Source organism: Zootoca vivipara, chromosome Z, assembly GCF_963506605.1.
Source record: "Zootoca vivipara chromosome Z, rZooViv1.1, whole genome shotgun sequence".
In the NCBI taxonomy this organism is placed as follows: domain Eukaryota; kingdom Metazoa; phylum Chordata; class Lepidosauria; order Squamata; family Lacertidae; genus Zootoca; species Zootoca vivipara.
Window position 1 is genome coordinate 24,476,516 of NC_083294.1, and position 27,635 is coordinate 24,504,150.

Consider the following 27,635-nt stretch of genomic DNA (forward strand, 5'->3'; position numbering starts at 1 on the left):
TTCAGCACTATTTCAGCACACTCTCTTGTGATAACTGGCAGGAATTTGCTTAGAGGTTAGAAGCATCCTTTTCACCTTTGTTCCCCAGGGAAAAAGCCAAGATAACAATGTGTCTCATGCCCCTAAGGTGATTAAAAATATTTATCAGCCTACTTTGAAATTAGTTATTCAAGGAGTGCAGAGACAATTGAGGCCAGTTATAGCTGATGTTGGATATTAATTCAACTCTGTGAATGATTAATTTACTTGGTCTGATTTCCAGAAGCCTTGATCAATGATTTCCAACACTGTTTTCCCACCACCACCAAGGTGACCTAAGCATTTTGGACCTCTTTTTTCTGGTTGTTTGCTTGTTGCTGAGAACTTAAGCTTTCCCAGGAGAGGAAGCAGTCAAAGGGCTTCCCAAGGTTTTAATCATTAGTTTGGGAGCGTTGACATACCACATACAGAAACCCTCTGAATCGTGAAACTACAGTAATCCAGGTGGAAGATGTAATCTCTCAAGGAAGCAAATAAGGGCAGACAAATAGCAGCTTTCAGATTTTAAGATGCATGTTTCTCCAGTCATTACATTTTCAAGATGGGTTCATGTGTATTTGCTAAAACACAAGCTGAAGTGACTGAGTATTTTTACAGATTATCTGGGATTAAATTGGGCCGTCTCAGCTGATTTGGTTAGGCAAGATGGGGCTAGTTTTGAGTTAACGCTAAACCAGAGTTTGGAACTTTTGCTTCCATTTTAGATTAATTACTGCTTGTCTGTCATCCACACCCACCAAACTGCTGTTAATGTTAGCAAGCCAACTTCAAAGGATAGTTTAAGATACTGACTTGTTACAACAAACCGAAAGATTAAGCACAGTTTAGGGCAGTGTTTCCCAAACTTGGGTCCCCGGGCTGTTTCTGAACTACAACTCCTATCATGCCTGGCTAGCAGGACCAGTGGTCAGGGGATGACCCACTGGAGCTGGAGACCCAAGTTTGGGAAACACTTGTTTGGGGTTTGAGTGTTCTAAAATGGTTCCCATTTCCTTGGAATTGCCAGTATTTTCTATAAATCCTCTTGCGTCTTTTTTCAGGGTGTTCCTGGTCCTGAAGGCTTTCCTGGTCCTCCTGGGTTTCTTGGTCCTCCAGTAAGTTTGTTTATGCCATGGCACAAGAGTTTGTTATGTTTCCACTCCTCTCGTTCTTTTAATACAAAGGGCTTATAAAGAAGGCATAAAACCATTGGGAAGGGGGGCGATCTGTGTGTTTATCCAGACGTAGTTGGACTCCCAACTCCCATCAGCCACAGCTGGTGGTCAAGAATGGTGTGAGTTGCAGTCCAACAACATTTGGAGGTTTCAGATGCTTTATAAAGTGGTATAAAATAAGTGAGGTGCAAGAGCCACGTCCCTACGTTATCTCTTTGAAGTACTTTGAAGTGCATCTACATGGTGCAGAGAGAGAAGACTAAAGAAGGACTCTAGGTTTCAAGCCTCTTTGTTGCAGGTGACCTTGGTTTGTTGCCTTTCTCACGTTACATTTACCTTAGTCCCTGGGTATGAAGTTTTCAGAGACTATGTGCATCTGACATCCACATTGTGTGAAGAGTTTCAAGTGAAAAGTCAGGATTAGCTTTGTACCAGATCCTAAAAGATCAAAGAACATGGGACACTCAATCACCTATTGGTTTTCCATTTAAAAAGAAAAAAGAGAAAAGAACAGCAACAAAACATACCTGTTGCAGGTATTGTCCTCTTCAGGTATTTCTCCATACAGTACCAGTGTATTTCTTTCCCTGTGGGGGGAAAACAACTGGAATAGTGAAAATTTTGTTAGGAAGAAACACTGGAGGGGGAAATGTTAAGAAGCTAGTATGCATGTCTACTCCAAAATGTTATAGGATTGCATACTAAATTGATCTGGAGCAGGCATCCCCAAACTTTGGCCCTCCAGATGTTTTGGACTACAATTCCCATCTTCCCCGACCACTGGTCCTATTAGCTAGGGATCATGGGAGTTGCAGGCCAAAACATCTGGAGGGCCGCAGTTTGGGGATGCCTGATCTGGAGTGTGAAATGTATTCCTGCAACAGAAAGGCTTAAGCAGCTGAGATATTTTAATCTACACATTAGCGCATCAGAATACCCCTGTTGTATTAGACCAAAGGTCCATCAAGTCCAGCGTCCTGTTTTTCACAGTGGTCAGCCAGATTTCTCCAGGAAACCCACAAGCAGTTTGCAATCTCCTGTTGCTGCTCTCCAGCAGCTGAACACTGAGATGCTAGTCTTCCCTTTCTCCCCACTTTCTTGGGTGGCCATGATCAAGTTCCACAGACATTAAAACTTAGTAAATCTGATTCCATATAATCTATAAGGACTAAATATTTTAGGAAATTTTACAGCCTCTTTAACAGTCTAAGGAATAAATATTTTAGGAAAGCTTTGAAGCATGATATAAATTATCTGAATTGCATCAGTGTTATGAGCTTTCCTACTTACTATCCCCAAGGACAGATGTTCTTTTTGGCTTCTTGGGTTTGTGGTAGTAAACATGATCTATGCTTTGTTGAAGAAGGGAAATGCTCTTTTTGCAAACATCCCATTTTTCAGACCAAAGAGTCATGCAGAATGCATGTGGGAGTTCCATATGTACAAGAGCTCTTCCCTTTGCTTGTATGATCCACAGATAATGCTAGATATGTGCATGGGTAATGGAGCAGAAAGTCAATGATTTGCAGGAGTTTCGCATGACCAAGTTACCTGAGCCATAGCAGCACTGGTGAGAGAGGACAGCTGAAAGCTTTTCATCCTTTCTTGTAAAACTATAAGTCACGGCCATCCAATGAAGCGGAATGTTGAAAGATTAATTAGAGACCAAAAAGAGAGAGTAATTCTTCACGCAGTGCAAACAACAGAATTCATCCCCACAAGAAGTACTGGTGGCCACCAATTTGGATGGCTTTAAAAAAGCATTAGACAAATGGAGGAAAAGGCTGTCAATGGCTACTAGCCATCATGGGTACAGCTTGTTCTGCCTCTGTGTTGGAAGAAGTATGCCTTGCTAATACCAGTTGCTGGTAATCACAAGCGGGGGAAAGGCTCTTGCACTCAGATAAGATATATGGGAGGTGGAGATTCCTGTATTCCTTAGCTCCCTTGCTGTACAGCAGAGGAAGACAACATGATGCCTCCCAGATGTTGTTGGACTTCAGCATCCACCTGCCTCAACCAGCATGGCCAATGGTCAGAAATATGGGAGTTGTATAGTGCAGCAACATCTGGAGGGCATCCTCTTGGCTATTCCTGTTCTACAGGTAATAGTTTTATGGTTATGCCTAAGAATATCATCTCTCCTTCCCACCTCCATCCCTTTCCATTTCAGCTCCCTGTCACTGGAGAGCCCTTTCATCTATTATTATTATTATTATTTCATCTGTTGCTATTATCTGTCATTATTACAGAGGCAGAGGAATCCTAACCCTGCTCAGGAACAGCAGGGCAGAGTGGAGCAGTGTCCAGGGAAGAAATTGGGGAGGAGATTTTGTTCAGTTTATCTCTTTGACAGCTTCCCAACTGAGTAAAGCTTGGACCTCCATCACTATAAAGCCCTCCTCTCCACCAGCAGAGACTATACTCCATCCTAAGGCCAACTCAAGCCAATAACATGGAGTGGGGTGGAGTTCCACCCTTAGGGTCCTATGATATTTCTTTTTGTTTTTTGTTTTGGTAGTCGACTCCTCTTTCCTTTCTTCCCTGAAGTGCCTTTTGGTTTTCCATTTTTTGTATTTGGACACAAAGAAATCCCAAACCCGTTTGCTAAGCTACATGAAGCCTCCATTCAGGTTAGGAGGGAGAAGCAAGTGCTGTAGTTGGCTGATATTCTGTGAGGCTCTTTACATAATATGAGGTGTAAGGTTCACACATATGCCGCGTGTTACTCAAGCCCTCTTCAATGTACAGAATGTGACATTGACTTTGGAGTTTGTTCAAACAGTTTCCAGTTATGGTATATGCATATATATCCATATGGATATATATATCAACTTTGCCCTGCTGTGGATATATCCACTCTGCCCTGCTGTTATATATATATATATATATATATATATATATATATATATATATATATCCATCCTTATATCCAACCTGCTTTAATCTCTGACTGCAAATCTAAAGAGATGAACTACAAATATGAAACCAAATGGTTTCTATCTGTAACTTCAATGAGAATACCTGTGCCCCATTGTTTCTCACATGGATATCATTTGCTTTCTATATCTTGGGCTTGCATTGTGTTTTTGGTTTGCATGCTAAGGTGTGGATTAATCCAACCGTCTTTGGCCATTTCTCCCCCTTTCAGGGCATTAGAATTTTCGGAGAAAAGGGAGAAAAGGGTGTACCTGGTTTGCCAGGGCCAAGGGTAAGTAACTTCACAAAATCCATCCTTTGCGGTTATGGAATGTATCTTTGTGGGGGTGGAAGCGAGTGGTGTCACTGGACTTAGCAGGCTTAGTCAGTGCTAGGGGTCTTGGGGGGGTCCTGACTAGGCTGTCTTTGGTTCCATGCAACTCCTACTTTCACTCCCCACCCCCCAGCAGCACTGTTGTCCCAGCTGCCAACTTCTGGCCTGCCTTGGCAGCAGTACTATAACAGCTGCTCAGCTCCTGGCCGGTTCTAGTGCCAGCACCACTGGATAATCCTTCCCACAAGTGAGATTGGGAGTTTAGCAGCAGCAGTGCCATCTTGGAGACCAAGTGGGAAGGAGGAGCATGCCAGAGTGTGTGAGGCCTTGCAAAGCTATGGAAAGGGCCATAGATAAATGGTAGTTCTCATGCTTTGCAAAAGGTTGAACCCCTGGCATCTGCATGTAGTGCTGGGAGTGACAGCAGCCTGAAACCCTAGAGAGCTGCTGACAGTCAGTGTTGACAGTAGGGAGCTTAATGGGCCAATGGTCTGGCTCTGAAGCTGCTTCCTAGGATTCTGTGTTCCTAAATCTCTCCACTATGCTAGGTGTTCATGCCAGGCCTGGTGCTTAGGGTTAGTTTGCAGTGCGTTCACCATTAGTCATGTCTTCAATTACTTGGTTAGAAGTATATTTTAATACTTACTTGATTTCATATATTTTAAAGCATTTTAGGCTGCATCCTGAGCTCCACTTAATGCCAGGCTGCAAGGGATTCAGATTGAACAGTGGTAGGGCTGGGTGATATATCAATATATTGTCCAAAACCAGTTTGAAGTCCATATTGTAATATCAGTTTCATAATTTTGGTAATGTATTGTGAATCATGGTGTGTGTGTGTGTGTGTGTGTGTGTGTGTGTGTGTGTGTGTACACACGTGCACACACTATGAAAATATCACAATGTGGGGGGAACCATGAAGCCAGCCAATGCCTCTACATAGCTCTATCCTTATTTCAGACATCGTGATATAGCAGTATATTGCAATGTGTAGCTGGTGATATATCACAATGTTGAAAACCAGGTATCGCCCAGCTCTAAACGGCTGTATCCTTTTGCTCTTTTTTGCTGATTAAGAGGCCCTCTCAACTGCTGCTGATCACAAGGGCAGATGGGAAGCCAGCTAGTGGTATCCTTGCCAGTGGAGCCTAATGGAACACTCTCCCCTTTGGGGGGGGGCAGAGATGAATTGGCATGCAGTCCACTGCATCCTGAGCTGGCCTCACAATCAGTGCTTGCCACCATTGGGCCTTGTTTGGAGGTGGCTGATCCAGGGATCAGGCCCAGTATGCCTGCCCAACCCCCCGCAATCCCAAACTTTCACTGCTGCTGTGGGTGTCTGGGCTACAGATTCAGGGGTGGCGCCATGGCTCTACAGAGCCCCAGTGGTGGCCACAGGGAGCCAAACAATTCCATTTAGATAAAGAATCATGTGTCCAGTTGACCTGACTTATAACGCCTGCAGCAACTCCATGTGTGTATTTTCCTTAAGAATTAAAATAAATAAATAAATTCCAAAACAATACAAACTTGCTCCCTAGATAAAGCCTTTGGCTTGGATCCTAAGAAAAGTTAACTTTAGGAAGTTCAAGGAAGGACAGTTTCCTTCCCCCCTGCAGCTACTTCTGACCCCTGAAAAGCCTCGTCAGGAGGTCAGGGGCCCTTCTTGAACAAGCCAGGAGGGAGGAATCGATGGGAATATCTTCTTTCATTTAGCTTTTCTTAGGATTCAAACCTAGTTGTGGATTATTCGTTCCCCATCCCTACCCCAGGAAACTGTTGTTTCTTCATGGTCCATGCGTTAACCTGGACATAGTCAAAATGTAATCGATACCATAATTTCTACAGTTCTCTTAGTGGTTTTGTAAGTCTTGAACAGTTTCAATTCATGATTTTGTAGGACGGCAAGTGGGGGAGGGGGTAATTCTCCTTTGGCCACCAAGAGTCTTGTCCTGCCAGCAAATAACAAAAACACCACCTAAACTTGAGTGTGGCACAGGAACTTTATGTAGCTAGCCACTGGTGTGAATACATGCAGGTCACGCTATCTGAACACAGTGCATTTTCAGGAAATGGCTTGCTAGGTGAGTGTTCGCATAACAAGTCGACAGTTTCCATTAATCCCTATGGGGAAATTTCTAACGCGTTCCTGACCACTGAATTTTGATCTCAAAATGACGAGAAAGCCCAGGAAAACCCTCTGAAACCTTACAAAAGGCAAACAAGGAAGGGGGGGAATGCTCTCTTGTAGTTTGATCTCTCCCCCTTCCTCCTCACACCCACCATGATTTCTGGCAAAATGGCTGCCATGGACCAGCAAAGAAAGAAAGAAAGAAAGAAAGAAAGAAAGAAAGAAAGAAAGAAAGAAAGAAAGAAAGAAAGAAAGAAAGAAAGAAAGAAAGAAAGAAAGAAAGAAAGAAAGAAAGAAGGAAGGCTAATTTAAGGCTGCTAATTTGTTTATAGTACTACACAGAGATCTGGTTGTTTGAATATCTGCATCTGCAGTGTGCATAGTGAGGTTTGTAAAGAAAGTCTTCATGTTTGGATAAGTGATTTTTTTGTATAATGAGCATTTGGCTAGTGGGATCTCCATGTAATAGTAAAAGTGAAACCAGAGTCAGGCAGTCTCTTGAGGCCGGCAGAAATATTCAATACTAACTTTTGCCTTCTTCCTTTTCAGGGAGATATGGGATTTAAGGGATTTGATGGAGGCCCAGGGAGACCGGTAGGTAGTGACTTTAAATTCCACCATGTGCCATACTGACAGCCACTGGCAAGATGGTCCTTTTTGGTGGTGGCCGCAAAGCTGTGGAATCAGCTTCCGAGTTCTATGCAGCACATCCCAGGACTTTGTGCCTTTAAGCAGGCAATGAAGACCTTCCTTTGCAGGCGGTTTTTTGGCTGTTGGGAATGATTTGGTCTGGATTTCCTGCTTAAAGTATGAGTTCAACTAGAAAACCTCAAGGAACACCCCCCCCCCAAAAAAATCCTATGATTCTATGTTGTCTTTATGGTCAGCTCATTGTGTCAACCTGTGTTTGTTGTAATGTCCTTTTGTAATGTTACTGTTTTATTTGCACTTGTAATTACAAAAATAATATTAAAAAATAGTAAACCACTCTGAGAATAATAGAAAGCTATAAATTTCCTAATAAATACATAATGAATGTACGGTATTTCTTTCCAAATGTGAACGTTGTTTCCCAAAGCTGCTTACAATCCAAGTACCCAATATATTAATAGTGGCAATAAAGGAAAGAAAAATGATTAAAGATTATTTATGTATGCCACCACCGCTGCCAGAATGATATTAGCTCAAAGGTGGAAAACAACAGAAATTCCAACAGTAGATGAGTGGCGGGCTAAATTGATGGAATATTCAGAATTGGCAAGGTTGACGGGAAGAATAAGGGAACAAAAAGATCAGAGGTTCCGAAAGGAATGGAGCAAATTTGTAGATTACGGTAATTAAAGGAACATTGTAAAAATGTGAAAACACTAGTAGGATTAACATAAAAACTGCAACATAAAAGACAGAAAGTTATGTCTTTTTTTTAAAAAAAAAGAACTAAGAGAAAAGACGGATAAAAGGGAGAAAGCGCATAAAAGTTGAGAAGAAAATGGAAAACCAAGTGAGAGGAAGGAAGTCATGTTCGGCAGAACATTTGTATATATTTGAATGTATTATTAGGACAAATATGTGTATAGACTTGTTTAATTATTTTTTAAAATTTTGGTGATACTTTCCTTCAGGTGTTTTGCTCTGTATATGGAAAAACAATAAAAATGAATATTAAAAAAAATAGTGGCAATAAAGATGGCTTCTTTTTTCTTCCCCCTGTATCCTCTTCTTCAGCACTATGTTGTTCTTGTGCATAAGCTAAGAGCCACAAGCTGCTGTTCTGTATGCCACCATAGAAGTCACTAGAAATGATCACAGTTTTCATTAATAATAATAAATAACAATAAATAATTTTCATGCAGGGTTTACCAGGTGAACCAGGATTTCCTGGACGGGATGGATCACCAGGAGGAAAGGTAATTTCCTGAACAGAAACAAGAACCACAGGTGCTGGTGTTAAAGATATATGGAGCAAACAAAAGCTCATTTGAGCATCCAATACACACATTTAACTTGTGCACATTCAGCTTTATATGCTTAGCTCTTTTTTTATTTAAGAAAAGCAGGTGGGCATCTGGGGGAAAGGATTTTGGTAGTCCCACCTACCATTGACTGTATTTTTGACTGTATGAGATATTGGCTTTAGGTATGATCCCAGAATGTGACCCCTGTGTAAGTTGCATGCTCACTATATACTTATAATGCTGTTCTCTGTCAATCTATATGTAGCCAAAATGGCACCATCCTTGCCCTAGGGGAGGTGGAGGTATCAGCATTGGGGCATGGAGGAGAGACCAGGTTTTGAGAAATACCCCCACAAAAAAGTTTTCAACCCAACTCCCAGGATACAAACACAGTGAAATAAGGGTTGAGTGGCCCCAGAAAGTGGGGACAGTGGAATGGAATGGAGTATCCTGAACAGGGGTGCCGCCAACTGGCTGTAACATTGAATAGGAGCACTCCATGCTGTAACTTTTTGTTGGCAGGTCTAACTTTCATGCTGTTGATTTACAATCCAGCTCACAAAACAAATCTCAAATGCCAGAACAGCCATTGCAACAAGAAACAGAAGCCATTTCAAAGAACTGTATTTGTAAAATATTTCAAATTCTGCTATTGGCAATTGTAATCATGTTGCATGTATGACATGTGTGCGCACACACACATTTCATGTATACATATATATTGCGATTCATTTTCAGGGCGACTTTGGGGATGTTGGTCCACCGGGTCCTACAGTTACTGTTGATGGAGAAGGTGTCGTGGTCTCAGGTGCGTTTTTCTTCTTCATTCTCTTGCAGAGGTTTTGAGATACGATGATGCATCCTGCATCCATCTAACTTCATTAGAGTTCAACTATGTGCAGGCAAGGTGGGGATGCTATTGTGAGAACTTGTGGGAAGTTTTCCCGTGAAGATTGTCCCATGAGATCTCATGGGACCATCCCCACCGGTCCCAGAGCTGGCATGCTGAGCAGGCCTTGCCCAAGAAGCATGGCTAAGTACTTAATAGCTATTTTCCTGGTGGATAGCCCCAAGTGGACCTGGCACAGAAAAAGCTTTTAAACTATCCACTTCCCTTTCCAGGCAAGGGGTGTTCAGTGTGCCAGCTCTAGTCTCTCCCTCCTTGTGGAAAGCAGGCTAGCTAGTTGCCAGGCAGGGCGAAGGATAGCACAATTTTGACTAAACATAGGGTTGCCAGATTTCAAAAAGTAAAAAGCAGGGCAGCCGAAAAGTTGGGGTACACAGCCACTGACACAGACATACAACTTTTCATCAGTGGTCCTCTGATGAGGCTAGATCACATTTTACAGTTCATTTTATACAGCAGTTAAACAGTTTGCAGATTATAAAACCCACTTGTGTGTCTTCAGAACTGTTTTTTTAAAAATTAGTTTTTATGGGGGGGGTGTTACAAAGCAAACAGATAAACAACAGCTAATGTGGGATCAAAAGGGAAGCAGCACAGGGATCACATGAAAGCCTCGAGTTGAAGACTTGGGAAATGTGGCTGTCAGAAATCGAAACTTTTATTATTGAGCACCACCATGGAGTTTCCAAGGGCTAAATGTGACCTAAAGATCAGATGTGCTGGTGTTTTTAGTTCCATCCTAACTTCAAATGAGTGAAGATTCCCCACCCCTCTTCGATCATCAAAAAAATTATATATCGCTTGCTCAGAGGGGGAGAATGGGAAATTGGGAGTTGTTTGTTTGCATGCAGTTTTTTTTTAAAAGGAAAAGGAGAATAAAGTTGATTTAAAAGGCAACCACATCACTTAGTGTTGTGGCCTTGGCCACGATGAGTGGACATTGTGATTTTGGTGAGATGCACGCGAGATAGGTCTGAAGTCTTTTCCTGTTCCTTTTGTTTAATGCCAGGTCCTCCTGGAGAGCCTGGGACACGCGGAACCCCCGGCGCTAGAGGTGACGAAGGGTTCAATGGTTTACCAGGCCTTCCTGGCCAAGCAGGGTTTCCCGCACCTACTCCAGGTAATCCAGTTAAGGATCCTTGCCTTAAGATGCAGAATTCCAGTGGTATCTGGACTCTTTGCTTCCTCTTCTTTTAACTGAACAATCTGCATGGTAGCTCAAGGGAACAGAGTGGCTCCCCTATGAATAAAGTTTGCAGTGTTTGGGACTTTTTAGTTTAGAAAAAAAGGCGAGAAAGAGGGGATGTGATAGATAGAAGTTTATAAAATTATACTTAGTGTGGAGAAAGTGGAGAAAGAAAATTTTCTCCCTCTCAACACAAGAAATCATGGACATCCAATGAAGCTGAATAATGGAATATTCAGAATAGATAAAATAAATTACTTCTTCATGCAGCACATAGTTAAACTATGGAACTCACCCCCACAGGAGGCAGCGATGGCCACCAACCTGGATGACGTTGAAAGAAGATTAGACAAATTCATGTTCACTTCTTTGTTCTGTATAGTTTAACTGCTCACAATAATAGACAAACGTTTTAAGGGATTTTCATTATGCGTTGTTTTAAATTTGACTTTCAGGTGGTTTTATCTGTTCACATTTCATTTTGCTGTTAAGCAGCTTTGACACATTTTCTTTTTGTATAAAGTGACTGACCACTGGAATAAACAACAGCAACAATCTTTTTTATGAGTATTTATAAACTACAACTCATTTTTTAACAAAAGATTTATTGGGGTTGTACAATGAAACATCATATGGAGCCAATGATCAAGACTGAATCAAATGAAGTCTCTAAAACACTTTACGAAACAGGAAATGTTTTTGGCAAGTGGCTAAATCTTAAAATTGAAGCTGCCTGTATGATTCCAAGTATTCCGTGGCACACCTGCTCCCATGCTGAAAAACTTCGTTTACATTGAAACAAAACAAATTTGTGATAACTGGGGAGGGGGGATAGTCAATAGGACTTCTCCAGATGATTGCAGTGATCTGGACTCTGTAGAAAGGATGGGATAGCTCCCTTCTTTATTCTTATGTTCCACTTCTTATTGTAACTCGCTCTACGCGGGGCTGCCCTCGAAGCTGACCCAGAAACTCCAGCGGGTGCAGAATGCCGCAGCGAGGCTCCTTATGGGGTCCCGGCCGTGGGATCACATTAATCCAGTGCTTTACCAGCTGCACTGGCTCCCGGTGGAGTACAGGATCAGGTTTAAGGTGCTGGTTTTGACCTTTAAAGCCCTATGCAGCTTGGGACCCTTGTACCTATGGGACCGCCTCTCCTGGTATGCCCCGTGGAGGACCTTAAGGTCCACAAACAACAATATTCTGGAGATCCCGAGCCATAAGATGGCTAGATTGGCCTCTACTAGAGCCAGGGCCTTTTCACTATTGGCCCCAACTTGGTGGAATGCTCTTTCACAGAAGACCAGGGCCCTGCGGGATTTGTCATCTTTCCGCAGGGCCTGCAAGACAGAGCTGTTCCGCCTGGCCTTTGGGTTGGACTTAGTCTGACCCCTGTGTTTTCCTCCCTCATGGCTTGGATTTATGGACTACTTAAAATCGGGCTGCATTTTAAATTTTAATACTGTATTTTAATCTGTATTTTAATCAATTGCTTTTTATGTTTTATTGTAATTTCATTGGTGTGAGCCGCCCTGAGCCTGGTTTTGACTGGGGAGGGCGGGGTATAAATAAATTTTTTTTATATATTATTATTATTATTATTATTCCACTGTTAACTCCTCCCATTAACATTTCATCAGTTACAAGATACTGACCTACAGGAGGAATGCCCTCCCAGTGCAATAGAGGGAAGTGTCTTGCTCTTCTTCTTTTTGCAGCAATTAAAAGAATAAAGATAGATATTAATAAGCAGATAATATTATAAAGTGTTAATGACTGGAAACAAATCTTGTCTGCCTTAGGTTCCCCAGGTCGTATGGGAATCCCAGGTGATCTGGGACCAAAAGGAGACCCAGGAGACCCAGGCAGAGAAACAATTGGGTTGCCTGGTCCACCAGGCAGAGATGGAGCTCCCGGTTTGCCAGGTGCTCCTGGGTTACCTGGACCATCACGTAAGTACATTATGGCGCTCAGTTTTTGCACTGCATGGTGTAGTGGCTACAGAGTTGGACTAGGACCTGGGAGTCCAGGGTCCTAGTCCCCACTCAGCTGTGAAGCTCATTGGGTAACCTTGGGCCAGCCACTGTCTCTTAGCCTAACCTACCTCACAGTGTTGCTGTGAGCATAAAATGGGTGAAGGGGAGAACCACGTACATTGTATTGAGCTCCTTGGGGGAAAGGTATCAGATAAATATAAATGAAATGAAATCATATTCAGCATAAATGTCCTACCACTCTTCCCCATGCTGTGAAGAAAAAGTGAAAATCCCACAGAGCTGGTGAAATGTTGCATATTCTGTCGCTCATGGCCTCGTGGTTTTCAACATTCCTCCACCCCACAAATTCACAGTGTTTTATGTTTGTTTGTTTAAAAGTATTTCTAAACTCCTTAATATGTTTTTAAAAACCAAAGCCGTATAAAAACAAACATACCAGAAATCCTTGAGACAACAGTCTCAAGAAACAGTAATTTCCTAATCACAGCTTCTAGTCCTATGGGTCAAGGAAAGCCCAGGCAAAAATATAAATATTTACAGTACATCTGAAGCAACTGGTGGATGATGCTTCAAGTTTGGGAGGTGGAAGGGGCAGTGTTGAAAAATATTCTTTTGGGAGTCACTGCCCTGTGATATGGCGAAGGGTACAGTTTGATCAGTTAAATTTCTACAGATTATCCCAAGTGATCTTACAGGTCTATGCAGGGACAGGCAGTCTTTCAAGTAAGCTTGTTCTGAATTGTTTTATTCCAAATCTTCAGTTCCCATATTTACTCCGGGAGCGATCGTTGCTGGAGAACCCGGGGAGACAGGAACCCCAGGACAGAGAGGGCCACCAGGACTGTTCGGGGTAAAAGGCTACAAAGGTGAGCAGGTTTTCCATGGCCCTTGTGCATTTCCACCCAGGTGTCACCAAGAATTGAACATCGCATGGTCCTTTTGTTCACAGAACATGGTGGCTGCAGGTGGGGTGGGATGAAGAGGAACAATGCATTTAGGAAATTTGGAGGAAGAGGCATAGCTTTTTGGTAGAACGTGTGCTTTATATGCAAATGCCCCAGGTTTAATCCTTGGCATCTCCAGGAAAGGCCTGGAAACACTTGTGTCTGAAACCCTGAAGAGCTGCTGCTGGTCATTGTGGACCATGGGATGTATACATTCTCTGTCTGCTAGTACAAGGGGTCTTGCACTAGCAGGTGGGTGAGTTTTAATGTTGCACAGCAGAAGACTCAAGAGCAACAGCTGTGCTAGCAGAAGCTTTTACAACAGCTTCTGCAATCTATGGGTACAACAGAGTTACTAACAACATGGAATTCTCTTGCACAACAATGTTCCACTAGTGGAAAACATTTAATCAGAGGGACAAGTATATTGCTAAATGGCTTTAACTTATCACTACATTGGATAGAGGCCCAGATATGGGGAAGCTGTGACCCTCCAGATATTTGCTAGACTAGAGCTCCCATCATCCCTGACCACTGATCATGTTGGCTGGGGCTGATGGGAGTTGAAATCCAACAACTTTTGGAGGGCACTAGATTGGGGAAGGCTAGGTGGACCAGTGGTATGACAGAATATCACTGTGAATTCGAAACAACATGTTTGTGTGTGGTTTATAACTACTGCAAACTTCTGGATCTTTGGAGAGTCCAAATGATTGCATTATATTGTCCCTTTAAATGCATCTCCAGAGAAGAGCAGTGGCGCTTAACGTGGAGAAGTTTTTAACACTGTCAACGGCTTTTCCCAGCTTTGCTAGGCAAAACTCCCACAATGGGAGGAATTAGACAGGGATCCTTAAAAGTGCAAAGCAGGGTCTATGTCAGAGAGCTTAAATGCCAATTAAGGTGAAAAAGGTGGGGCTTCATATGCATCAGGAAATGAAAATGATGGGGAAGTGGAAATAAGCCCTATTGAGCAAATATTGTCTTAATTCTACCATCATGCCAAACCATGGCTATCAAAACAACCATTATTTGGTTTTTTCTCTGCTGACCACAGTTTATTAATCAGCCAGCAAACTAGAATCAGAAGATATGGTTTGAAGTCAGTTTGTAAACCCAGGTTTGTGCTAATCATGGTTTGAAGTGATGTCTGAATTGATATAAAGTTATGGTATCCATCCAAGAAGCCTTTTCATTTAGGAATTGGTGTGTTGAACAGATGTGAATACAAAAGCAAAGAAGTAGCTCTATAAATCATGGCTTGTTTGGTGGATGTTGAGAGGCTCTAGTCATGGTTTGAGTTCTAAACTATGGTCACAGAACTGAACCATTGTTTCCCAGGTGAAGCTGGAGATTGTGCTTGTGATGGAGGGATCACACGAGCAGGCTTGAAAGGGGAGCCAGGTGCCCGTGGTCAGCCTGGAAGACCTGGTGAACCAGGCCCAAAAGGACCTTTGGGAGATCCAGGAGATGGTGCACCAGGGCTACCTGGTCAACCGGTAAGTAAATGTTCATCCCTGAACATTGTCCATGCTTCCCACCCGGTCCTTTCTTACAGTTTCCTAAGAAAAAGCATCTTTGCTTGCTAACTCTTTTTTCATTTGTTTGCATCCCAGGGTTTCTTTGGTCAGCCTGGTCTTCCAGGCATCAAAGGAGAGAAAGGAGAACCATATCTGTCCTCAGGCAGAGGCACCCAGGGAGATCCAGGGAATATAGGCCCCAGAGGGCCTTCAGGCGCATCAGGAGTTCCTGGTAGGGATGGCATACCTGGTTTGCCAGGTCGACCAGGCCCCCCAGTAAGTGTTTTACCATATGCCTGGCTATTAGAGCCCATTATTGTTCAGCATGCTGTGTTTGTGATGTCAACAACATGCCATGCACCATACAGAATACAGAAGGGGTGAAGTCCCTGACAAGAAGGCTTTTCAAGGTTGGCAGAATCAACTGACCTGGGGAAAATAGTGGCTTGGTGGGGGAGCCTTGCATGGAGGAAAGTCTCTAAAAAGCCCATATTTCTGGTTTTTGCAATGGTAGCTACCAAAGCAACTGGATAGGCAATATGGTGATCAAATGCTGAACAGCTGTGGGCTGTAATTTTGACCACAGATCATCTATATGTTGGCCTTAAAGAGTTATAGAAAAGGAAAATTCCTTGGTCTGAGTCATTCTCTTAGTCCAAGGACAAAATTCAATGTAATATTCAGAAAGCCAGCGTTGCTTCTAAAGTATCCTACAGGATAATGCAATCATCTTCATGAGCTCTCTCAGATGTGGATAACATTGCTTGGAATAAACCAAACTACTTGCCCAAAAAACTGGAAAATGGTTTTGCTTAATATGAGTTAATTTGAATTAATCTGGAATCCATCATACACCCCACTAAAGTTGTGACAGAGACCAATTCCTACCACAGTGCCCACCTTTAAGAACTTTTCACCCTTTTAACAGTGACTTTGCATGCTTCCTTCTTCCTTCCTTCCTGCCCACCAACCTACCTGGCTGTTCCTGGCAACAGAAGAACATGGGGGTGTGGGGGTTTCTCACTCCTCTCTCTGGCAAAGCATCATGTGAGGTGTAAGTAGACCTGGGAAGCAAAGTTTTCCCAAGAGCTACTGCAAACATCAGAGATCCATAAGACCACAAGGAGGATGAGAGTGTGGGGATTGGCTGGGTGGAAGTAAGGAGATGAATTATACTCTAGTCTAGTTCATATTAAAAACCAAGCCAGATAATAATTTGAGGGGTTGCAGTTTTCGTCTTGTATTTAAATTATGAGCTGCAGTAAACTTGGATTTTTTCCAGTCAAGAAATCCAATCTTCTCTCACTTGGGGATTTTTAAAAATCACTTTTGTTATTTGTGTTTAGGGTGATGGTGGATTGGGCTTTCCAGGAGACAAAGGTTTTTCAGGGTTACCTGGTTTGAAGGGTCAGCGTGGAGAGAGTGGTCTTCCTGGAGTTGGTTTCCCAGGTCCAGCTGGAGTTCCTGGCCCTCCAGGTGACCCAGGAATTGATGGATATCCAGGGCAACCTGGTCTCCCAGGTGCTCCAGGTAAGTTATTTGGGGGTTACTCTTTGAAACAGTAAACAAGGCCATGTGACTTGTATTGCTGAATGCCGACCAAATTTCTAACTTCTCACCTGTGCTGTAAATGATGGAAGGCTAGAAGTTATTTGAGGATGGTGACCTCAATTGCAAATGAAATACTTGGGATAGGGTTGATAGAAGATTCATTGTTATGTCTTCTAAATATTGCGAATGATAGGATATAAAAAAATATTTAAAAAGTATATTCACACATGCTACTTTGGCAAGGATCTCCTTTGCACACCTGGGAAAGATAGCTGTAAGGCAGGTGGGGATCCTTTCACCCTTCAGATGTTGCCGGATTACAACTCCCATCATACCTGACCATTGGTCATCATTGCTAAGTCTGATGGGAGATGTAGTTCAGCAACATCTGGAGGGCCTAAAGTTCTCCACATGTGCTGTAAGCCCAAATAAGAAAGAAATAGGGAGCAAATGGCATTTGTTAAATGGACAAGAATGTTATACAGAAATGACCAAAAGAAAAATCAGATGAGTAGAGGTTAGTTGTGCAGTGTGTGTGTGTGTGTGTGCGCGCGTGCAAACTTTTGCAAACAGTGGCAAGGCAAAAGAGTGTGGTGTGGAGCATAGCACAGAGGACAGTGTCACACTCCTCTTCACCATGGCCTGTAGAAAGAGGCATAGCTGCCAAGTTTTCCCTTTTCTCACGAGGAAGCCTATTCAGCATAAGTGAATTTCCCTTAAAAAAAGGGAGAACTTGGCAGCTATGGAAATATTGCAAGTGCCAGAGGCCACTATGGCCCTACCTTGGCAGCTGTGGGTCAGTGGTTAGTACCGATGGGCCCTTGTAGGGTGCCAGGACTTTGGTCTTTTCCAAAAGGATGCTTAACCCTGATTCCAAGCCTAAGTGAGCCAAAACAGGTTTGTAAATGTTCCTGCTGATGAGGAGCAATTTCTAAGTTCTTGTTTGAATCACTTTGGAAAGTAAAACGAAAAGATCCTCCCTATTCCTAGGTTCCAATGCCAGCTTTTCAGAACAGTTTTAACAATGGCAATGTGTTCCTTCCTTTTCTTCTGCTGCTTTTGTTTTGTTTTTAATTCAGTTTCTAGCTTGTGCCTATTTTAACATTTTGTTTATGGAGAAATACATTTAATCTTGCAGCGTTTTTTTTTAAAAAAATGTGTCAAGCAAACAAGCTTTCGTATATTTCTCTGCCCAAACCACACACACCACTCAAAAAATATTACTTCCTATAATCACAAGGGTCTGAAGCTTTATGAATTTCCTCTCGACTTGATCGACTGCCTTTGTGGCCTGTTTTCAGTACTTGTGAATATAGGAGAATTGTGGTTCAAAGGAAATCACTCTTCAACTTGCGGGTTATTCTTTTGGCTTTATGTTTTTATTTTCCTCCTGCCTTTGTTTTTAACCTCTCCTCCTTTGCTTAACCGGTATAGGTGATTGCTGCTGCGGTGAGGAGGTTGGTAATGAAGTCTTAGACGCTCAGGGAGGTGAGAGTGAGGCCAGTCATGAGACTTGTGATGGGAGAATCTTCTTCCTTTCCACTGAGGCACACAAAGAAGCATGTTGCACAATATTTTGGGAGGGGGGCAGGGACACACTTGGTGGTTGCAGCAGGCTGAGGGGGGTACGACCAATGGAGAGCTTGCTTTCATGTGCTTTTCCCCTGCCCCCAAATCACGTGTTCCCATGCTAACCCTCTGCTTCCTTGTGTCTAAGTGTTTCCATGTCTTTGCTTATTGCATGTGTTCCTCACAATGGCAATGGAACAAGTTGATATATATTTCTCTCTCTATTTGTGGAAGGACTACAGCTTGATGCAGAGCACATGCTTTGTGAGCACGTTGACATCTGTAGGGAGAGCTGTGAATGCCCCCTGTCTAAAATTTTGGAGAACTGCTGACAGTCAGTGTACAACGTACTAAGCAGCATTGGAACAATAGTCAGACACTGTATAAGACAGCTCCTTATGTTTCTGTACTTTGGGGGAAGAGCCATATCTCCATGATAGAGTACATAGTTTCAGTGCTTTTTTTCTGGGGGTACTCAGGGGTAAATAGTACTGGTACGACACCCCCCCTTTTTAAAGTGTGGCAGTTACTGCAATAACTTCATGGTGAGTACTGGCACCTTAAAAAAAGAAAAGAAAGCACTGCATGTAGATGTCGAAGGTCCCAGGTTCAATCTGCACTACCCCCTGTCTGCAATCACATTGTAGAATGAACAGCGTTCAAGCTAGACAGACAAATGGTCACAACAGCTTCATGGGTTCCTGTGTACCTCGGCATTAAGTCACACATTTATTATTATTATTATTATTATTATTATTATTATTATTATTATTATTATTTCAATGGAGATTGAGGGGGACCTTGTGGTTGTTTTTCCTGATCAAGAATGTTTACAGTACTTGAATTTGCCCTTTATCTCAGTTTTCTTCTCCTCCTCCTTAGCTGCTCTAGAGACAGCATCCTATATCCCAGCCATTGGCTGCCTTGAGGCATTTTGTGGGGAAGATCCAGAGAGCACATTTTAAACAAGCCCTGTCGTAGCTGTTGTGCAAGGCAGATTTGTTTCTCAGATACAGTGGTACCTCTACTTACAAATTTAATGCGTTCCGAACGCACATTCGTAAGTAGAAAAAAGTTGTAAGTCAAATCCCATAGGAATGCATTGAGAGAAAAAATTCATAAGTAGAAAAAATCCTATCTAAACCGCATCCAAGATGGCGGACGGAGCTCCATTCGTAAGTAGAAACATTCGTAAGTAGAAACATTCGTAAGTAGAGGTACCACTTACTGAAAATCCTAAAACACTTTGCAGGAACATTTGTATTTCTGTGAAACAGAGGGTGTTTCCACATGGAATTAACCAGACAATTAAACAGTGTGGTAAAGAGAATGTGGGGGCAAGGGATCATTTGGTCCATCACATGGGGCCAGGAGTGGCGGATCTGTGGCCCTCCAAATGTGGCTGGACTCGGAGATTATGGGACTTGGAGTCCAGCATCACATGGAGGGTATACTGATTCCGCCATCCCTGGACTGGGCCGTTCTCTTTTGAACACAAATCCTCCCCACCCTTCTACTGCAAGCCTTGAATATGAGCAAAAGTCAAAAACAGGATTTAAAATAAAGTTAGAAAACATTATTCTCTGGTTGTTTTGGAAATGTTACTCATGAGCACTCTTTAATCAAGAGGATTCATGGACCTGTTCAACCATTATTGACCAAGTAACTTTTTGACACACATTTTTCCCCCTTTAGGTATAACTTTGCCCTGTGTGATTCCTGGAGCATTTGGTCCACCTGGGCTTCCAGGATCCCCAGGATTTCCAGGTATGAAACATTATACACTCCTTGCCCTGTCCTGCTGTGAACCTCTCCGGTTCATGGTTCCTTCAACAATGTGAAAAATGAAATGCAACCATCTTTCAAAATGCACAATTCTCTGAATGTTGTGATGCAATTCTCCAGCTGAGTCATGCTTTTTAAAAAATGTGTATATTAGGACTAAGTGTGTAGGAACAGGCATATATTAGTGGAAAATAGCATGCGAAAAGCTTTCTATGAAGGAAAATCATATGCAAAATGTGTCTGTTAGGAGGAATGCTGGCAATTTTTGTGAGAACTTTTTATTTTTTGTGCCTAACTGATTTTGTTCCTCACCCATCTTCAGGCTCCAAGGGCAGCAAAGGCCTGCCAGGCATTCCAGGGCAGCCAGGATTAAATGGCTTTAAAGGGCAGCAAGGATCACCAGGGTTAGTAGGGCCTTCAGGAGCACCAGGTAAGAGCCACGGTTGGCATCTGACTTGAAATAAGTGGGCCTGATGGGAGTGGTAATCCAAAATAGGTGGGGCACCAGGTTTAGGGAAGGCTACTTTAAGTGTTCAAACTACCTCACATTCCTTTTCCCCCTTTCCTTTTGCAACTTTCACAATAGCCTTGTAAAACAACATGTTTTAATTGCCTCTCACTCTTGCAGGTTAGGCTATAGCCAGATTGCTTAAAGCCATCTTGTGAGTTCATGGTAGAGGCAAGGATTGACCACAGGAATTTCCGATTCATAGCACAGGGCTAAAACAGAAGTCGTGGGTCTATCAATCATGTGTCAGTCCTGTTTTGGGGCAGTTTCCACTGACTGACTGCAGGGATACTTTGCATTATTCTCATTTTAATCTTCAATTATTGTTTTCTTATTTTAATTCTTATTCAGGCTGTAACATAAAAGATATTACATCTTTGCTGTTGTTTTTATTTGAGGCTTCTCTGGCATTCGTGGAGAGCTAGGGCCACAAGGATTCCCAGGACCTGACGGGACGGATGGATTGCCTGGAAATCCAGGCCCCCCTGGTTTGCCAGGGCCAAGGGGCCCACCTGGTGAAGTGTTTGGTGCTGAAAGCGGAGCTCCAGGGCAACCTGGTCTGCCAGGGTTGGCAGGAGATAAAGGCATCCTCGGGGAACCTGGCCTTCCAGGTCAGAAAGGTTAGTTCTGCTGCTGCTGCTGCTGCTGCTGCTGCTGCTGCTGCTGCTGCTGCTGAAGTTGGCTGCTGGTCTGAGAAAGCCCATGATGCAGCCATGATGCCTAAGGTAAGCAGGTCTAGTTCTGCTCAGTGCTTGGATGGGAGATCTGCCTGGGACCCCAAGTAAAATAAGATGAAAATTTTGGGTCTGGCATTTTCTGGTTTTCCTAATACAGTGGTACCTCAGGTTACGTTACCTTCGGGTAACATCACTTTCGGGTTGTGAACATAGCAAACCCAGAAGTGTATACTTCCGGGTTTCGGCGCATGCGCAGAAACAACACATCTTATTGCGGACTTTTTGGGTTGTGCACGGACCCCCAGAATGAATTAAGTTCGTATCCGGAGGGTCCACTGTACAGCGGTAGGGAACCTCTGACCCATAGGCATACTGGGCTTGCCAGGGCTCCCCATGTAGCCAAGCTATGCCCATCTGACATATTTCTTGTCCTTTGAATGTAGGTGTCATACTGCATTTCCTTGAATTTTGCAACATGCTTTTCGCATCTCATCACATGGATCTGAAACACCCATTTCAAGGGGCCAACCACTTCTCTCTTTTCAGGTGCAGATGGGAGGCCAGGTCTGTCAGGTGTGAAAGGCGGACGTGGGGAACCAGGCCTTCTGGGTATTGATGGACCACGAGGACCTCCAGGACCTGGAGGCCCTTTTGGCATTAAAGGAAAGCCAGGTCCAATGGGAGCAGTCGGCTTCCCAGGATCACCAGGTAGGTTGTGTATCAAATGGGAATAACGGGTGCTACCTTCATGGGAAAAAATTGGGTTGCATCCAACTCTCTTCTACACAGAGTCAGCCTAAGTTAATCATGCCTATCAATTCCAATGGGTCTCAGCAGGACTAACACTGGATTCACACATAGCCCCCTTTCTTTGCTTTCATACAACTTGGTAGGATTATAGTGATGGGTCTATAAACCTGTGACACAATGCCCATATTCTTGGGGAGCCTTGGGTGTTGTCGGTCCTGTTCTAAGCAGCCTGGATGTTCTGATCCAAAGCAAATGTTTAGGTTTGCGCTAACAGAGCAAGACAAGGCAAAAATAGGACAGGATCTAAGTTCTGACAAGGTAAGTTAATGGTTTCAGGCGCAGTGGCACCCTGGACAGCTCCAGACATTGTTCAGCTGGAGACTACATAACAACATAGTCTGAATGTTGTTCCAGCACCAGTCAACCTCAGTCACCTTATTTAAAGAGGTCCAGTCCTTCACAGGCATTAACTTATAGAGCTGCAGTTCCCAGGGTGTTTTTTTAGCAATCAATACCTCTTCCCAGGGAACTCTTGAGAAGTCTCACTCTCTGAGTGGGCTTTCCTAAACAACTTGCAGCATCCTTAACATACTATAGTTCCCTGAATTACTTGGGGGAAGCCATGACAGTGTTCTAAGTTCATGCTGCTGCTGGGGCCTATGTGTGTGGAGAATGTTTGCATGGGTTTGTGGCCCAGAGGCTCGATACTTCATCGGCAAAGTGGTAGGGCAGGGTGGCTCCTCAACATTTTGTAGCTATAAAAGCAGCTCACCTGTACTTACACCTGTGCATTGGTCGCTCCCAGTGAACCATAGTTACAGGTAAGCACCATCATTTTCTGAGTCATTCATTTCATTCATGGCCCTTGTGCTTTCTTCCTCTTCATATGTTTTTGTCTGTTTTTCCTCACCATGTTTCTCTTCCATTTACCACCAACCCCTCCATTTCTGACGTCACTCTGTATTGCTTTCTGGGGTTCTCCACATAGGCTGTCAAGGTGAGAGAAAATGCACTGTAGCATAAAAGCTCCTGGACTAACAGCTATCTAGCTTTTAATGCTACAAGACTTGCATTGACTGTAGGTGACACCCCTTATTTTAATCATAGAAAAAAACAAACCAGTAATAACCAGAAACATTGTACAGTACTTCGTATGCTCAGATGTTGCAACCAACCCAACCTGGACAAAGCTTTTGTGTTCTGGGAATCCCCAACATGGACTTCAGTTTCATTACAGTCCCTCTTCCTCTGCTCCTCCATCCATATAATATAAAACATATTTCACTGTTTGTTTTAAAGAGAGAGAAAAAAATCAGGATGTGGCTTTTAAGTGCTGCAATTAGAATCTTGCAAAGCTTGTTAGCTTGGTTCCCCTTACCCCCAACTTTAGATGCTGCTTTCCCCAGAAACTACCTGATTTTTTTTTAATGTATTTGAGCATTCTTTTTCCCATGCTTCAACTCTTCACTATGGTGGACCAAACCACAAAGTATTTTTAAAAATTCAAAATTTACAGGCAGAAGCAAGCTGAGCAAAGAATTAAGAGGCTAAATTGACTAAATTCAGCCTGGCTGATGCCCTTACTGTTGACCTCCCCTGGAAATGACCACGGATTTAGCAGGTTTAGGAAATAACATCTGGAATGCAGAATGATGGAAGCAATGGTGGAAAATGCACCTTGCATCATTGGGCCTCTTCTTAGAAACACACATTCTTTGGTTCAGCACAAAGGTGGGGGTAGCGAATGGAATCTGATGTTCCAACTTGTGGCCTGGTTATTTACAAGTACGACTGAGACACTTCCCGAACCTTGGCTGATAAATCCTAAATTAACCCAACTATAAGGGGTTTCGCTATTGGCAGTTGTGTAGTGGTGTAGACAGTAACCTTCCTAGGCCTTTTAATTGTTAGATAACTAATGCTTATTATTTATTTATTTTTGCATTTCTAAACTCGTGCATATTAGAAAGGCTGCATGATTTTGAGGTTTCATCCTCTCGTATGCAATGCGACGCTTAGAGCAGAGGCAGATTGAAAGAGGGGAGAGGCTGTGAAATTAAGAGTCCCTACTTGTCTTGATTCAGGAATTCCTGGAGAAAAAGGCAGAAGTGGTGATGCGGGGGCACCAGGCCCCACTGGTATGAAGGGGTTCCCTGGTCTTGTTGGTCTCCCAGGACGTCCTGGCGAACTAGGGTTACCTGGGCCACTTGGCCCTCCAGGTGCAGATGGAAGTCCAGGTTTTCCCGGATTAAAAGGTAAGAAGTGTCAATATTCAATCTGCGTAGCCATGTACTGTAATGACAATCATTTTGTCTCATGGCACTTTTTTAGATGGAGCATCACATTGTTGCCAATCTGGCACTGGCACCCTCCAAATATTTTGGACACACTATGTTGTCGAAGGCTGCCTTTGCAGGTAGAATGTTGAACGTGGGTGGAGAAGATTCAGGTGGTGGCGTTAAATGGGGGGGGGGTTGCAATTACAAAAACAACAAAACAGTATAAAGGCAACAACATATAATACCGTACCTCAGCAATAACATAGGAACAGCCACAGAAAGCCGTATTGAAAGATTGTCTCACCCCATATATTCCCAACTGATCACTGTGCTCCGCAGGCAAAGGCCTCATGCAGATACCATCTTATCAGGAGATTCGTTCCACACAGAGTAGGAATTGGGTCTTTAGTGTAGGGTTTTTAAAAATTATTATTAAGGGCAGTGCTTTTTTCCACACAAAAAAAATGTTTAGGTGTACTGTACTCTTATTTTCCTACTCATATTGAAATACTACCCCTCAATGAGGCCAAGCTTAGATTCACAAAATATTTAGGGGTATGTATACCCCTGCATTTCCCCCCCCCCAGAAAAAAAGCACTGATTAAGGGCCATGCAAGAAAGGAAGGAAGAAAAAAAGACTTTTGATATGTGAGGGCTTGTGGCAATATATTCTCCTCTCAACCTTGGAGGATAGGTTCAGCCAGGCGGCTCAGGTAAGGTGCAAGTCTGCCCACAATATTATGTGACAGAAAGGTCTAGGGCCTTGTCTCCTGTTTCCCCCCAGAAGGGCCATTTCCAAAAGCCCTTCAATTGGCCTAGGATGTGTGTGTCAGGATTAGGTGGATTTTGCCTCACTCCGATTCCAGAGTGGACTTTCCTGATCCAATCTGTTCAGACCACGACCCAGATCAAATAAATGAACCATTCAGAATCCTCAGAGTCCAGGGTGTTTAAACATCACCTTTCCAGTAGATTTTGTTGTAAAAGTGTTTTCCATTGGAAACCCCCCTGGAAATGGGACGGAATGGGCTTAGTCCTATCATCTCTGACAACTGGGAAGGACTGGAATAAAATGAGTGTGCTTGTCCTTAGCCAGGACCTACTGGTTGGAGGCTAGATGAGTCACAACAGCACCACCACAGCCATACAAATATATGGTGAAACAAAAGGGAGCAGGTCCCCACATGCATGTTTGGGCTAGACTTGAGTCCTGGATCTGAAAAGGTGAAAGACTGATAGTAGACCAGTGGTTACCAAATAGCTAAGTAGTGGACCCCTTGTTTTTCAAAAGCCATGGAAATTTTGATACCTCTGGGGTAGTTTTTGTTATGTGAATGGTGCCACAGACCTCCTGGGTGAGTTACGCAGGTCCGCAGACCAGCAATTGGAAACCATTGCAGCAGACCACTTTCCTGTTTCTCTGTGTGTAACAAATTCAAATTTGCTGTTTGATGCTAGGAGAAAAGGGCTTTGCAGGTGTCATCGGCTTCCCTGGAATGCCAGGCTTACCTGGAATCCCAGGGGTGAATGGGCCAAAAGGAGCTTCCGGATTACCAGGAAGAGACGGAAATATTGGGTTTCCTGGACTCGATGGTCTAAAAGGTAAGGCTGGCAATTTGGGATTGGGCCAAGCTTCACCTGGATGGGCAAAGCCAGACCCATACCAGCTATTTGGGGGGCTCAATTCCAGGCGCTCGTGTTAGTGATTAAAGCCTTCAATGGCTTAGGCCCCAAATATCCAAAATATGGCCTCTTTCCCTAAAGACATTCTCAGTTCCACCTCTGGCACCTTCACTATACAGATTTCATTTGCTGTAAAACCCACCTCTTTACCTTGTTCTTTGATACTTGAGATGTATATCTTTAGGACCCATTCACATTAATTGATTGTTTTCAGTGTTGCGTTTTAAATTGTTGCGACCTACCCAGGGACCTTGGGGTAAATTTGTGTGGCTGGGGGGTGTCTTTATCATTTCACATCATGTCTCTCTTTTCACTTCTTCAGGAGACAGAGGTGACCGTGGTCCTCCAGGACCTCCTGTCCTTAGACCTCCAGAACTGGCTCTTGCATTCAAAGGAAGCAAAGGAGAGCCTGGTTTTTCTGGGAATGCAGGGTTTACAGGACCTAGAGGTACGTGTTTCCACTGTTGTCCGTAACCAATCGTTCACCTATTTAACCACCTTGAATGACGTCACTTCCCCTTTTAGAGAAACGCCAAACCACACCACATCATACGGTGGGAGGGCATTCCACAGGGCGGGTGCCACTACCGAGAGGGCCCTCTGCTTAGTGGACCCGCTCCCAGTGGACAAATTTAATGATATTTGGAATTCAATTGTATAAGTACCATAGTAAGTTAATATCTGGTTAACTACAACAACAACCCCCCCTCTTTTTTGGTAATGTACACAATATCTTTTTGTATGTTGTTCTGTTCTCTACATGGGTACCGTTCCTTGTTTCTTCTTCTTCTTTTTGTGTGCGTCTTATCTTACTCCGTGCACTTGTAATTTTGTACCTTTATTTTTCAATAAAGAATGAAAAATTAAAACATTTACACAAATTTCTGTAGACATCTGAAGGCAGCCCTTTAACGGGAAGATTTTAATATCTAATATTTCCTTGCGTTCCTTTATATTCTGTAGGAAGCTGCCCAGAGTGTTACAAATAATAAATTATTATTATTATCATCACCACCACCACCATTGGGCACATGGGGCACTGCTTCACCAACATCAGCCAGTCCTCAGCCAGCCATTCTTCTCAATCAACCCAGGAGGTGGCAGCACTGCCCACCTGCCTGCTCTTCTTTAGTCACACGGCTCATCCACACTTCACCTTTTGCCCCATGTTTTCTAAACACAGGTCTGTGCTTTGAAGCTCCGTGTCCAAGTACTTTCCCTTTGTTCATAGGATCCTAGAATTGTAGAGTTGGAAGGGGCCATGAGCATCATCTAGTCCAACCCCCTGCAATGCAGGAATATTTTTGCCTAACGTAAGAGTCTCATGCTCTACCAGGGCTTCCTTTCCCCCCTCCATTTTGTCCCACTGCTTTCCACAGGAAACCCACTCTTTATTATTATTATTATTATTATTATTATTATTATTATTATTATTATTACTACTATTTTACTTTTTTATTAATAATTTATTTACAACATAGTCCACAACAACTCATACAAACAATCCCACCACCATTGACAATTTAATTATCAGAATTAAACTCCTATCCCCTTACATAAAGAAAACATAACATAAAAGTAAAATACTTCCTAGTTTATCCTGTAAATGGCCTCCTTATTTACTTCTTGTATACTGTTTCTTTTATATGTGATTATTACATTTTTTCCTAGTTAAGACTTTAAAAACTGCAAAGTCTCCTGTCTGTGCTTTGAAGCTCCGTGTCCAAGTACTTTCCCTTTGTTCATA

At 43.1% G+C, this 27,635-nt stretch overlaps 1 protein-coding gene across 3 annotated transcripts in view; it reads left to right on the forward strand.

Annotated features, from left to right (window-relative positions):
• Window positions 1-27,635, forward strand: part of COL4A6 (collagen type IV alpha 6 chain) — a 182,160-nt gene that overhangs the window by 128,900 nt on the left and 25,625 nt on the right. For 2 of the 3 annotated variants that reach the window (XM_060270309.1, XM_060270311.1), the window contains 19 exons: window positions 1,080-1,133; window positions 4,345-4,404; window positions 7,127-7,171; window positions 8,431-8,484; window positions 9,271-9,340; window positions 10,449-10,559; window positions 12,428-12,577; window positions 13,384-13,488; window positions 14,908-15,065; window positions 15,183-15,362; window positions 16,433-16,616; window positions 18,072-18,125; window positions 19,902-19,973; window positions 20,314-20,421; window positions 20,898-21,119; window positions 21,723-21,884; window positions 24,011-24,181; window positions 25,664-25,807; window positions 26,211-26,336. In XM_060270309.1, the coding sequence (XP_060126292.1) occupies window positions 1,080-1,133; window positions 4,345-4,404; window positions 7,127-7,171; window positions 8,431-8,484; window positions 9,271-9,340; window positions 10,449-10,559; window positions 12,428-12,577; window positions 13,384-13,488; window positions 14,908-15,065; window positions 15,183-15,362; window positions 16,433-16,616; window positions 18,072-18,125; window positions 19,902-19,973; window positions 20,314-20,421; window positions 20,898-21,119; window positions 21,723-21,884; window positions 24,011-24,181; window positions 25,664-25,807; window positions 26,211-26,336 (2,230 nt within the window). The remainder of the gene's footprint in view (window positions 1-1,079; window positions 1,134-4,344; window positions 4,405-7,126; window positions 7,172-8,430; window positions 8,485-9,270; window positions 9,341-10,448; window positions 10,560-12,427; window positions 12,578-13,383; window positions 13,489-14,907; window positions 15,066-15,182; window positions 15,363-16,432; window positions 16,617-18,071; window positions 18,126-19,901; window positions 19,974-20,313; window positions 20,422-20,897; window positions 21,120-21,722; window positions 21,885-24,010; window positions 24,182-25,663; window positions 25,808-26,210; window positions 26,337-27,635) is intronic. The other variant, XM_060270310.1, reaches the window with a different exon arrangement.